We start from the raw sequence: 13859 nt of genomic DNA on the forward strand, positions 1-13859 counted from the left end.
TATCTCACATTCTTTCTTTCCTTTCTGATTTATCTCATGATGGCTCAAACCTGAACTCTTCAGTGAACTCACCAAAAAGGGGTTCTAGGACCCACTTGAAATGTGCAAATCAAACAGGAAGAATCAAACAGGAAGACATTAGAAGCATACCTTTTCCAAAATGAACTTGTTTAAATACGGCATGTAGCCCTGATTGGAGACGGGCCCCTCATCATCATCCCTGAAGTGCTCTTCAAGGGCAACAGGGTCATGTGGAACCTTCAGCACCGTGCACAGGTTATGAGAAAGGACCTATGGCGGAAAGAAAGTAGTTTAAAGGCATCCACTTCCCAGCACATGGCAGCTTCACTGAACACAATGGCTCAGTGTGTGTTGGTCCTGCCCTAGGGAGAGAAAAATGGAGAATAAGCCAGCAAGTATCGGGTGAGTACCTCTTGGCTGCCAGCTCCTCACTTGTCTGTTACCTCATTCCCTCCCCAGTGTTGGTTCACTTCAAACAAGTCTCTGTTACATACCGACAATGAGCCGGCTCCAAGCAAGATCTGTGACTATACATGGGAATAAAAGGCACGGCATAGGGAATACAGTCAATGATATTGTAATAGCACTGTATGGCGACAGATGGTGGCTACACTTGTGGTGAGCATAGCTTAACATACAAAGAAGCTGAATCACTATTTTGTACACCTGAAACTAATGTACATCGTGTTTCAACTCTAGTCAAATTAAAACAAAAATTTTTATCTGTGACTATAATATTCCTTATAGTTTTTTATTAATTGGCCCACATTAGAAAGAAAAAGGAGGTTAAGAGCAAGAGGATGTTTTCAAAATTAAACTTCTCCCCAAGTAGAGCAGTGTCAGAACCGTAAGAGAAAGAACGTGGTGCTGGGCAGCTGCAGCACAGGGTTCTGGACAAAGTAACTGACCTGAGCCACTCACATTTCTCTGGGCTTCAGTGTTCTCACTTGTTCAACACAAAGGGCCAAGTTAATACACAAATGTACCAAATATTAATTAGCAATCTCTAAGTGTCCAAATGTCTCTAAAATTCTACGATACTAGGCTGTTTTCAGCATAAATATAAAAGAACATGAATATAAAAAGCGAAAAGAAATCAAGGGCCTGGTTTAGAAAGAAGAGAAAAATCAATTGCAAAATATCTCAGAAGTCACCAAAATGGTTGAAATCTTTTGCAGAAAATGTGCATTCCATATATAAAGCATTACTGGTCTTGGCATAACCTAAGTGCATACTTTAACAATCAGGTAGTTGAATTAGCAGTTTGGGCTATCTCAGTACTAACCTCATTTCATATTAAATGGAAATTTCAAAATAAAACTTAAATCCCTCCCATTTCATTTGTGCACTCTAAACAAATCAAAATACATAGCTAAGGCTATACTTCCTTCAACAGAGAATCTTATCAGATGTTAAATCAGATGTTAAAATATTCCATATTTTCTCAGCTCTACGCATTTAATCACTTGAAGAACCACATTCATCTCATTGAAGACTTTCAATGCCATTAAGCAAGTCACTTTTTTCTACATACACATATTTCAGTTAGGATTTTTTAAGATGAAAAAAATTTAACCTATAAAAAGAATATTTGCATATCTTCTCTCTATATTTGTTTTGTTTCTCAAAGCTTCATTTATGTGGAGATCCTTTTCTACATGCTCTGCTGGTTTTAAGGAAGTAAGTAAAGTAAAGGAAGTAAATTCACAAATGGTTATAAATGAAGTAATGAAGACTTTTATCAGCCCCTACAAAGCAGGCTGTGTTTCTCAAGCAAAACCTCTATTTGCCAATAGTAGAGCACATGAAAAGAACACGGTAGAGCTTTTGCTGAAGAATCTTGCACCACAGTCAGCAAAGACCCAAATAGATATTTCCTTTCACTATTTACCTAGTAAAACCTAGGGAGTAATTATCTCCTCCCAAAGAGGTTCTGTGAGGATCAACTTCAAGAATATAAAGTGTTTATACATTTTTTTAAAAACACTTTTCTTTATTTTTGAGCAACAGAGTGGGAGCAGGGGAAGGACAGGGAGAGAGACACATACACACACACACACAGATCCGAAGCAGGCTCCAGGCTCTAAGCGGTCAGCACACAGCCTGATGCAGGGCTCGAACCCACGAAGAGTGAGATCATGACCTGAGCCAAAGTTGAGGCTTAACCGACTGAGCCACCCAGGTGCCAAGAATCTAAAGTGTTTAAAAACTGTAATGTACTATAGAAGTAAGAGTTTAGAGAAATAAGCAATTTTCTCAGATAAGGCTCAAAGGTCATTCAAATTTGAAATCATGTAGGACTTTAATCAAAGTAAAAATTCCCAACCACTGGTTAAATTCTGGTGTGTTCATAAAACAATAACAATAAGGAAGCTCCCTATGGATCCAAAAAGATATCCAAAATAAAGTGAAAAAAGCAATATGCTTAAGACTATGTATAGTGTGCCATCTTATATGTAAAAGAAAGAAAAAATGAGAAACTCTAAGAGGATATGTAAGAAACTAATAACAGTAGGGGGAAGACTAGCTTGATGGTACACCAGGGGTAGAAGACTTTTCACTGTACCTCTCTTTTTCTTAAGTTTGAAAAAAATTTTACCTATTCAAAAGTGTTCTATTTAAAAATTACACAGGTATTTTTAAAAAGTGGCTGACCTAAGGTCATACAGCTAAATCTATCCTTGAAGTCTATATTTTTTCTTCTACATTAACCTACCTATTCTCTAGAGGTTAGGTATAAAAGGAAGACATATTCCACAGCAATGTACCATGATTAACAGATGAGTGAGAAGTAAGGGCAATAAATGAGTTCAGAAAGGAAAAACAATGTGTGCTAAGGTGACTTCACAGAGGACATGAAATGTAACCTAGGCCTTAAAACAAGGAGAGCTTTTTGGATAGGAAAGGGCAATTGGAGGCTTTCAGATAGGGAAATAACTTGAGAAAAGTAGGGTACAAAACGCTTCAGGGTACAAAAAGAAGACACCAATCTCTCCCACACCTCCCTTGCTCTACCTTTGGGTTTCACAGATCTTCCAATTAAAGTCCTGGCAGGGTCTTTGGATGCCATACTGTCATCTTTTTCATCTGACAGATGATGAGTACTGGCTCAAAGAGATAAAAATGTATTAATTTTTTTTTAAATAGGGTTATTTAGCAGAACTGAGACTAGAACTCAGGTTTTGTAATACCTGGTCCAACACTCTCTAGTAATAAGGAACATCATGGTTTTAGTTCTCTAAAATCAACAATGTTCTTTGTATGTGTGCTTGGTTCAAATCAGTGATCCCACTAAAGATTTAGATTTGAACTCTAGACTTCAGCCTTGGACAATTAAACAGCACTTTCGTGAAACAGAGGGATAGTGGAATTCAATGACAATTTTCTTAACCGCCTTTATCTTTATTTAAACAAATAGTGAGAGAGAGGGGGGTGGGAGGGAGGGGAGGGTGGGTGATGGGTATTGAGGAGGGCACCTTTTGGGATGAGCACTGGGTGTTGTATGGAAACCAATTTGACAATAAACTTCATATATTGAAAAAAAAAAACAACAACAACAAATAGTGAGAGAGACAGGACTCAATAGTAACAAGGACCCTGGAGGAGACCTGAGCACCAGCCCTGCTCGTGCAGTGTGTTCCTGTTCAGTGGTTTGCCACTTGCTGTTTTATAATGGTTTAATGTTTTGCTGTTTATTCGCTCAGTCAGTATCCTTACTGCAGAATAAGGTGTTAATCTTGCTTCTAACAAAAAAAATTTTTAAGTCCAATCCTTAACTGTCAACCCAAACTCATTTTATGAATTTAGCAAAAAGAGCTATAATTTGATCAAAAATTCAGCTTTTTTCAATATGGCCTAGAATAGAGAAGTCTTCAAACAAAATAACAAACTGGATAATAGATCAATGAAAAGGTTTTGTTACTAAAAGAGAAACAAACCATTGTGTGCTATCTTTAAACTTAAAAAAAATTTTTATGAACAATTTTTTAAAAGCCTAGACAGTATCTCAAGTTTTTTTTAAACAAAAAATAAAATGTATAAAGAAACTAGAATCTTGAAGGCCAGAGTATAAACTATTAACAAGAAGTAAACACTCCATAAGCTTGTCCAGTAGGTTATTATGCTTTTCAGAGTAGACTCATATCATCCATCGGTTGGTTTTAGTCTTGCCCCTGAGAAAGTAGGTATTACTACTATTTCACAGATGAAGAGGCTGAGTCAGAAATTACGAGATGTGCCCAAATCACAGAGTTTTATGTGCAGTGAAACTGGGACTAGGACCTAAGTCTCCTGCTCTGATGCCCTTTTCTCATTTGCCACTTTCCTTCTCTTTCTGGAAACACAGAGAGCCCTATGACTGTGTAGCTGTGCATGCACGTTGTAGCTAATTTGCAGTGATGGACTGACTGCTGCTCCCCCAGCCCTACCTAGTCAGCTCTCCAGGACCCAACAAGATGGCTCCACTACTTTGTGGAGCCGAGTTAAATCCACTGGTGAAGAATATATGTCAGAACACTGAGACCATTCTCTCTCAAGGGGCCCCCATCTCCTAGTATCTACCTTTGGGGGAATGAGTTCCAAGAGGGAGTAGCCCCCTCTGCAGATGAGGAAGCTGGAAAGCAGGTCAGAACAAAAGCAATCGGGAGGAAACAAGGCTGCAAGTTCTCAGTTTGTATAAGGACTGCCCCTGAATCACTCTAATCAGAGTGTTTGCAAGTTTCTCAAAAAAGTTGAATTTATCCAACTTCAAATGCCAGCTCCTCCAAAGGCCATTCTTTTAGCGCCCACATGATTGCTAAGCAACTTTGTTCTCATTCCCCTGATTTGAAGAATAAACTATTGTCACTACAATAAAAGATCCACGTCCATGCCAAAAACCCATCTCTCCCATTCTTTCAGAGCCATCTACTATTGCCTCTGCAGGGCCTTTGCTGACAAGAGATGACTAATTAACTGCATGAGCCCTGTTCGTTGGTCTGTTCCTGTTCAGTGGTTTGTCATTTACCCTTTTTATGTGCTTTGCTCCAACTATCATGAAAACGAAATCAAGGATGATGAACAACTAAATGGTGTTTTAACACACAAGTGCATAATGTTTACCCTCCTCCCTCCCAAAGATGTAGAGATTATAAAGGTTCTCTGAAATGTGCCCCCCCCACACACACAAGTCACAGTTTCCCTTTACAGGATGTGCGTAATGGACAAACTTCAACACTGAAGAAAAGGGGGGTGGGGATCTCCATTCCAACAAGCTTATCTGAACTAACACAATCATAGAATTATAACTCATAGTAAGCAACCTTTTTTTAAAACATGAAAATTCCTGTCTGATTTATAAAATTTCATGCTAATGGCGAATTACCAGAAAACTCTTCCTAACAATGAACCAGAATGACCAATTTCCTACCGGTGTTATGCCCTGCCTTAAGAGCATTGTCTTAATAGAGGTCCTGCCCCTTACCACATAGAGTCATTTTCCCTTTCCTAACAATATCCTTTCATCCTGCTTATCACTGTTTTAAGTCTTGCTTGCTTTCTCTTAAATTATCTTCATTGTATTCGGTCTCAGAAATCTCAAAGTCAATGTTGACTCAGTCCCTAAATGCAATCACCATCCTAGACACTTTTACCAAATTAATTTTAAAGTAAGGCTTCCATCACATTATCCTCTCATCTAAAATTCATCAAAAGCCTACAGAAGCAAGACCCAAATAAGTTCTCAGCCCTGTATTTAAGTCACTAGACAAGTCAGGCCCTCTTTATCTTTCTAGCTTTTTTTTCTGCTGCTATGCACCAACTGTACAAATCCCACCAAACAAGTTTACTCACTGTATCCCACCCAAACTCTGTACCACCCCCCCTTCCCTCAAGGCCTTTGCTCCAACCACCCCTATGCCTCCATTTCTACCTAAAATAAATGCCATCCTTTTCAGAAGCCTCCACCACCCAAAATCAAGATAGGCTTTCCTCACTTTGCATCTCCCAATCACTTTGTAGCTCTTATCTTATACTACCACACATGATTTTGCTCTCCCATAAGATGGTAAATTTCTGAAAGAAAGGCCCATGTCTTACCTATCCTTGCATTCCCACAGCACCTAACATGCTATTCAAAAGGCAGAAGGCTTTTGGGGCGCCTGGGTGGCGCAGTCGGTTAAGCGTCCGACTTCAGCCAGGTCACGATCTCGCGGTCCGTGAGTTCGAGCCCCGCGTGAGGCTCTGGGCTGATGGCTCGGAGCCTGGAGCCTGTTTCCGGTTCTGTGTCTCCCTCTCTCTCTGCCCCTCCCCCGTTCATGCTCTGTCTCTCTCTGTCCCAAAAATAAATAATAAATTAAAAAAAAAACAAAAACAAAAAAAAAAACAAAAGGCAGAAGGCTTTCAATAAATTGAAATCAATTTCAATAAATGCTGAACAATTCTTTCTAAAAATTCTTTCAACAGTAAAACCATATTATTTTAATAATGACAACAACCTTAGGGAATGTCCTACTCCTATCTCCTTATTTCACAGATAAGAACACTGGGGCCTGAGGCTTAGCCTAAGTCAAACACTGATTAGTAACAAAACAAGGATGAGAACCCCAGTCTATCCGCCTGTCCCACAATAACAGCATGCTAGAACATTCCCTTCTGTCTAGTTACTGGGTCATTCTCCGCAAACTCTAAGAAACCTTTACTGGCCCTCCTGTCCACTGAACTCCTATTCAGCATTTGAATGAATGACTTCATATGCTAGCAGTATCTCAAATACCTAACTGCAGCTCAGTGATGGAGGGAACCTTTCATAACACTTATATCCACATCCTTCACAGAGACTACTAGTAAGAGCATAACACTTATGAACAGACTATGGCAGCACATCTAACTCAAAACCACCTGTTGTGATGTTGTCCATAGACTATATGCCACTAAACTACCTACAGTAAATGCTACAGGATTGCATTCTAAATGAACCATCTTTAATAAGTTATTTCAGATACTTCATTAACTTATTCCTCTTCAGATATCAAACTGACAATATCAGTAAATTTGACCACATAAAAAGTGTTTTAATTTTCCTTTAAAAAGAGACACCATAGGGGTGCCTGGGTGGCTCAGTTGGTTAAGCAGCCAACTCTTGATATTAGTTCATGTCATGATCTCACCGTTCATGAGATCAAACCCTGCATCAGGTTCCGCCCTGCTTGGGATTCTCTCTGTCTCTCTCTGCCCCTCCTCTGCTCTCTCTCTCTCTCTCTCTCTCAAAATAAATAAAAATAAATAAACATTAAAAAAAGAGACACCATAAAGACACCATAAAAAGGCAGATAGCTCCAAAATTCAAATTACTCTTAGAAATTAAGTAAAAGATGAAAGCCTATTTAAAAATGGACATGGGGCACCTGGGTGGCTCAGTTGGTTAAGCGTCCGACTTCAGCTCAGGTCATGATCTCGCGGTCCGTGAGTTCGAGCCCCCTGTCGGGCTCTGGGCTAATGGCTCAGAGCCTGGAGCCTGCTTTCGATTCTGTGTCTCCCTCTCTCTCTGCCCCTCCCCTGTTCATGCTCTGTCTCTCTGTCTCAAAAATAAATAAACATAAAAAAAAAATTAAAAATGGACAATGGACATGTATGGAAAATTCACAAAAAAAAACTAATGACTAATAAAAATAGGAAAAGATGCTTATCCTTACTAGTAATCAAAACAATGCAAATTAAAAGAGCTATTACTTATTGCCTGAGTAACAATACCTGGTATTTAAACAGATATATAAGGGAGTAAGGATTGCCACCACTCAACACTGGAGAAGGAATAGAGAAGGTTTTCTCCATCACTACTGACATTTTGGACCCGATAATTCTTTATTCAGGGAGCAGGGGGAGGTGTGTCCTATGCATTATGGGATGTTTAGCATCATCCCTGGCTGAGAGCATCCAAACATCTCAAATATCTATGAACAGGAAAGTGGTTAAATAAAACATGATTCATCAAAACAGTGAAATAGTTCACAGCCGTTATTAAGAATGGTTGTCTGTATCTACGTGCAGTGATAATGGAAAGATGACCCTGGGGTGCCCAGGGTGGCTCAGTCAGTTAAATGTCAGACTCTTGATTTTGGCTCAAGCCACAATCTCACATTTTGTGAGATTGAGCCCTGCCCCACATCAGGATTCACGCTGACAGCAGTCTGCTTGGGATTCCCTCTCCCTCTCTATGTGCCCCTCCCTCTCCCTCCCTCCCTCCCTCTCTCTCAATAAATAAACTTGAAAGAAAGAAAGAAAGAAAGAAAGAAAGAAAGAAAGAAGAAAGAAGGAAAGAAAGAAAGAAAGAAAGAAAGAAAGAAAAGAAAGGATGACCCTAACACTTGTTCAAGAAAAGAGATTACAAAAGCATATGAAATATAGTCCCATATATATGAAAGGATATATATGTATGTGTATATGCATGTGTGTATGCGTACAAAGCAAGGAAGGGGAGGAAAAAGGAGGGATACAGATGTTAGAAAGACATTCACTGAAAAGTTAATTGCATCTGCCTTTGGTCATGGAATTTTCAGTATTTTACCTTTACCTCTATACTTCAATATGTTGTCTGAATATTCTATGTATTATCTTTATAATCAGAAAAAGTGAAATTTGTAGGTTGTGGAAAATTTTTAAATGAAATATGTCTAGGGGTTACAGCTAGAGAATACCAATAAAATTACAAAATATGAAAAGAGAGATCATTATAGGACTATAGAGTTGATAAAATTAACTCCGTTCAGTCACCCAAAAGAACTATCCTTTGCTATGTCTCTTGAAGAAGCCACTTAATGGGCAACAAAGGCTCCCAATGTAGGATAGCTTCCTTAGATTTCAGCCTCCCACCTGACTACAACATAAACAAATGTCTTTAAGAAGATCAATCACTTGGGGTGCCTGGGTGGCTCAGTCGGTTAAGCATCCGACTTCGCCTCAGGTCATGATCTCACAGCTTGTGAGTTCAAGCCCCACACCAGGCTCTGTACTGACAGCTCGGAGCGTGGAGCCTGCTTCAGATTCTGTGTTTCCCCCTCTCTCTGCCCCTCCCCTGCTCATGCTCTGTCTCTCTCCGTCTCAAAAATAAATAAAAACATTTAACAAAATTAAAAAAAAAAAAGAAGATCAATCACTTAAAATGGGACACCTGGGTGGCTCAGTCAATTAAGTATCAGACTCTTCATTTCAGCTCAGGTCATGATCTCACAGTCATGGGATTGAGCCCCGCATTGGGCTCAGTCTACTTGGGACTCCCTCTCTCTCTCTGTCTCTCTCCCCCTCTCTCTGCCCCTCCCCTGCTTGTGCTTGCTCTCTCTCTCTCAACATAAATAAACTACAGAAGGAAAAAAAAATTGTTTTTGAAGATTTAACTCCAATAAGTGTCTGTCTCTGTCCCACCACTCTGTAAGTTCCGTAAAGGGAAGGTCTATATTTTATCCATCTATGCAATATCAAAACCTAATAAAGTACCTGATGAGAGAGTACCTGATGTTCAACAAATGTTTGCTAAATGAGCCCCATTTAAGAATTTTCTTTTCTCTCTCTCTTTTTTTGTTTTTGTTTTGTTTTGGTTTTGGTGTTTGTTTTTGTTTTGTTTTGTTTTGTTTTGTTTTTTTGGTTTAGTTTGCTTCTCCATCTTTACCTAGTTTTGGGTCTTTGAATTTATTTCACTGTATTACAACTATATTCCACAAGAGAGAATTTTTGTTTTATTGTAATCTCTAATTCAGATCACTTTTAGAGTAAAAAACAATGCCCCCATTAGTTATTAACACCACCAGAACTAGCAGGCATAATTCATCTGACTGAGGTCTAGTAAAGCAATCCAGTTCCTCAAAATTTGAGTAGAGATTTTTGAGGAAATGACTCAATAAGAATAAGTGTTAAGAGAGAACTCTATAACAGAAGAGAGAAAAATTAGTACAATAGTTCAATATAGTACAATCTTCTCCAAAAGAAAATCTCAAGCCACAATGTACACCCAAGGTAATGTTAAAGATCACAAATCTGAGGTTTAACTTTGCTGTCCTCTCTCCTAACCACTCTGTCCTTATGGTCTCCATAATATGGCTTCCATCCCTATCAATCTCATGAAATTTCTTTTTCAAGAGGATTCTGTGGCAGACAGAGATGTACTACTCAGATCCCTCAAGAAAGGAACTGCTACCCAGCTACAAGGACTGTGGTTAGCTAAGAGCCTCCAGCTATTAGTATTTTCAGGGTCCCCCTCAGCCAATGGACTGAGCAAGATGGTGGCATCATTTGCTCCCAGTTTTGTCAAGTCCCTATCTCTGTTTGATAGTTTCTTTTCCCAATCTTGCTTCCTCTTTTTTTTTCCATTGGTGTTTCTCCCCAATAACCCTTTTGCACTCCCAACTCTGTCTCAGCATCTGCTTCCTGGAGAACCCAACATGGGACAGATACCTTCTGAACAAATCACTCTCCCAAGTCTCTGGCACTTGGCAATCTGGATCATCCCCCTTCTCTTAGACTTATTTTGGTTCTTCTCCTTCCTCCACAAAGGTGCCTACCTCCCTCACCCCTCATTCTCCCAATGTGGACATTTCCCAAAGCTCAATTTTCAGTCCTGCGTTCTTCTTTCTCCTTATTCCCTTCTTCAAAAGTGCTTTTATTTGGACAACGCTAAGTCATCTCTATTCTAGTAATTCTCAGGTCTCCTTCCAGTTTTGCCCTGTCAACTGAACTCTGATTTATATCTCTAACTAATACTAGATCTGCTTCACATCCAAAAAAATCCAAAGGAGGACTCATCATCCTTCTCCCCAAAACAGGTTTCCCACCCTGATTCTGACTTCGGCACTACCATTCCTTTAACAACAAAATTATGGAATCTCCTCTTCTTGTACCTCTTTTACTTACAGTTTACCCTACTGCTAAATCTAATTCAGCACCCCCAGTGCCAGCTCCTCTCTCCACTGAGTGAGGTGCTCTGTCAGCTTAGGGCTAACCAGAGCATGTAACGCTGGGGAAACAGGGGCTCCTTGCCCCCAGCAGCAGGTCCCATTCTCCCTTCTGAGACCCCAACAAAGAGCTGCTGCATAGCAAACACTCAACAGGATATGACTGTGGTAAACACATCAAACTAACATAGTTAAATTAGAAGGCTAACCTTCAAAGATCTCATCTGGTACTTCACATTTTACAAATGAGAAAACAAGCCCAGCAAGAAGTGACTTCCCATGGCCACACAAGTATCAGAGCGCAGACAGATTTCCTGACTCCCCAACTAGTGCTCTTTTTGAACTTTTTCCTGCATTTCCAAGGGATTACTTTCCAAATCTTTCATCACAGATATTCTTATGGACCAGTTTGACACATCCCTTAAGGTCAGTGACAAATGTCTCTCTTCCTCTAGAAGCATTCTCTGGCCTAACTCCTCCAATCCTCGCCGTAAGCAAGGTAGGTTCCCCTCTTCTATGCTTCCAGCACTTTTTTTTTTAGGTGAAAGTTTAAACAGAGTAGGAAAACTGGCACTTGTCATTACACAAAAATTATAGAATTGATCTTAAAAATCACTATCTTGCAGCCACCAATGAAATAATTGATTATATGCCGGTGTCATGAATAGATTCCACAAGCATTAGGGGAAATGTGTACTTTCTTTATCTCACTATATTTGAATTACCAGTTTACTGGTCTGTATCATTCATAAGACTAAAAGTTCTATAAAGGTAAGAAGCGTATCTGTTTTGATTCCTACCACCACGATCCCAGTCTGGCATTCATCAACTTACTCATCAACTGTTACAGAGCTCCCAATTGGTTTCCCCATCTTCAGCCTCTCACCTCTAATTACCACACTCATATCATCAGAATAACCTCAAAACTCTATCACTTTTATATCTACCCAAAAGTTTTAGTAACTTCTCTGCTTTACAGGATCAGGTCTGAACTACTGATTCTAATATAGTCAGCCAACAAATGTATGTTAACCATCTATTCTGTCCAAGAACAAAAATATCTAAAATGTAGCCCAACATCCATATGGCAAGGCAGATAATGTTCCACCCTCCCAGAGCTGCTTATGCAATGAAGTAGAATACCTTCAATACTGTCCATCTAACCAGAACAACTTTTATCCTAACTAGTATCACTTCTTCTGGCTAGTACACCATGTTCACATACACCACTCTCCTGATCCAAATCAAATATAGTTGATTACCAAACAAAGCTAATTATTCCTGAAGAAGCAAAAGGTATAGAAGGCACAGAAGAATCCTAAGATGAAAAAATTAGTTTTTCCAAAATTGTAGCAATGTCTCCCTAATCACAAGATCTCATTATATATGAAATTCAACTATATGCAGATTTACTCCTAAATACATTTCCACAATTAATTCTGAGAACTGAAGTTTCAAGTAGACACAGAGTTTAAATTAAAAAAAAAAAAAAAAAAGGAACCTGAAGGTACAATGAGATGAAGGAAATAAAGCAGAAAGCAGAGCAGAAAAATAGATTTATGAAATGAATCCCTGGGGAAGGTAAAGGAAGCTGAGACAAAGGGCTACCTCAGACTTATGTTATAGGAAAGGAACCGGGATACACATAAGAGAGACTGTGTAGGCAAGTTGGAATATCTCGAGTCCCAATTGCTAATTATCCACTGAGGGGATACTATAATAAAAACCCTCCTGTTGAGAGGGAATGAGAACATAGCTACTCTGTAATGGCACAGAGTAAGTGAGAAAAGGTCATTCAAAGCCTCTTCTGTCTCTAGCTTCCAGGTACTATGTACCTCAAGATTATAGTGAGACCCCAAAGGAAATACAAAATGGTGATCAAGAAGGTTAAGAACTCTGAGTCATAAGATTAGAAATGCACACTGGCGCTTCAGATGGAGGGCCATACGCATACACACAGTGCCTCACAGTTTGTGTATTATCTTTAATAAAGTATAAGTTTACATGTTATTTCAAAAAAAAAAAAACCCCAAATTTCCAAGTTATCCCACTGACAAGTTATTAGCAAATAAGAAATGAAGAAAGGAAATCACCCAGAATCCATTATTACCATTTTAAGATTTCTAAATGTCTCTTACCTTACATGCTCTTTATTTGGAGAGCTGTCTTTACTGCTTTGTTTTGGTAAATATAAAAAATATTTACAAAGACTTTTATAGGCTCACTCCTGATTCCAATCCCCTAACCCCATTTTTTGTAATCAGATTTTTAGTTCCTCAACAGAAATAACTTCTACCACAGTGATTAATAGAAACATAACACTAAAGATTAGGGAGAAAATATACATGCCAAGTTCACAAGAATTAACCATATTTTTACATTGTGTTTCACACAATAAAAGCCCTTTACTGCAACTTGCTTCCTTTATACAGTTGTCCTACTTAAGCACAGGAGATATTCCAAGACTCCCAGTTGATGCCTGACACCATGGATAATACTGAACCCTAGATACGTGTTTTTTCTGATACACACATACTGCTTCCAGATCACAGATGACTGCAGGTAACTGAAACCATAAAAATCGAAACTGCAGATAAGGGAGGACTACTGTATTTTCTTTTTTTTTTTGTAATTTTTTTTTTAATGTTTATTTTTATTTTTGAGACAGAGAGAGACAGAGCATGAACGGGGGAGGGTCAGAGAGAGGGGGACACAGAATCGGAAACAGGCTCCAGGCTCCGAGCTGTCAGCACAGAGGCCGACGCGGGGCTCGAACTCACGGACCGCGAGATCATGACCTGAGCCGAAGTCGGCCGCCCAACCTACTGAGCCACCCAGGCGCCCCGACTACTGTATTTTCAACTGACACATTGGCCAGGCTCAATTACTTTTGTAACTAGTAAAGTTAAACATTTTTGA

The 13859-nt window shown here is 39.2% G+C and overlaps 1 protein-coding gene across 2 annotated transcripts in view; it reads right to left on the reverse strand.

The window, feature by feature from the left end:
* The window catches only part of SWAP70 (switching B cell complex subunit SWAP70), a 77121-nt gene that overhangs the window by 51277 nt on the left and 11985 nt on the right, over window positions 1-13859 (reverse strand). For both annotated transcript variants that reach the window (XM_049650273.1, XM_049650281.1), the window contains exon 2: window positions 151-291. In XM_049650273.1, the coding sequence (XP_049506230.1) occupies window positions 151-291 (141 nt within the window). The remainder of the gene's footprint in view (window positions 1-150; window positions 292-13859) is intronic.

This window comes from Panthera uncia, chromosome D1 (genome assembly GCF_023721935.1).
Source record: "Panthera uncia isolate 11264 chromosome D1, Puncia_PCG_1.0, whole genome shotgun sequence".
Lineage (NCBI taxonomy): Eukaryota > Metazoa > Chordata > Mammalia > Carnivora > Felidae > Panthera > Panthera uncia.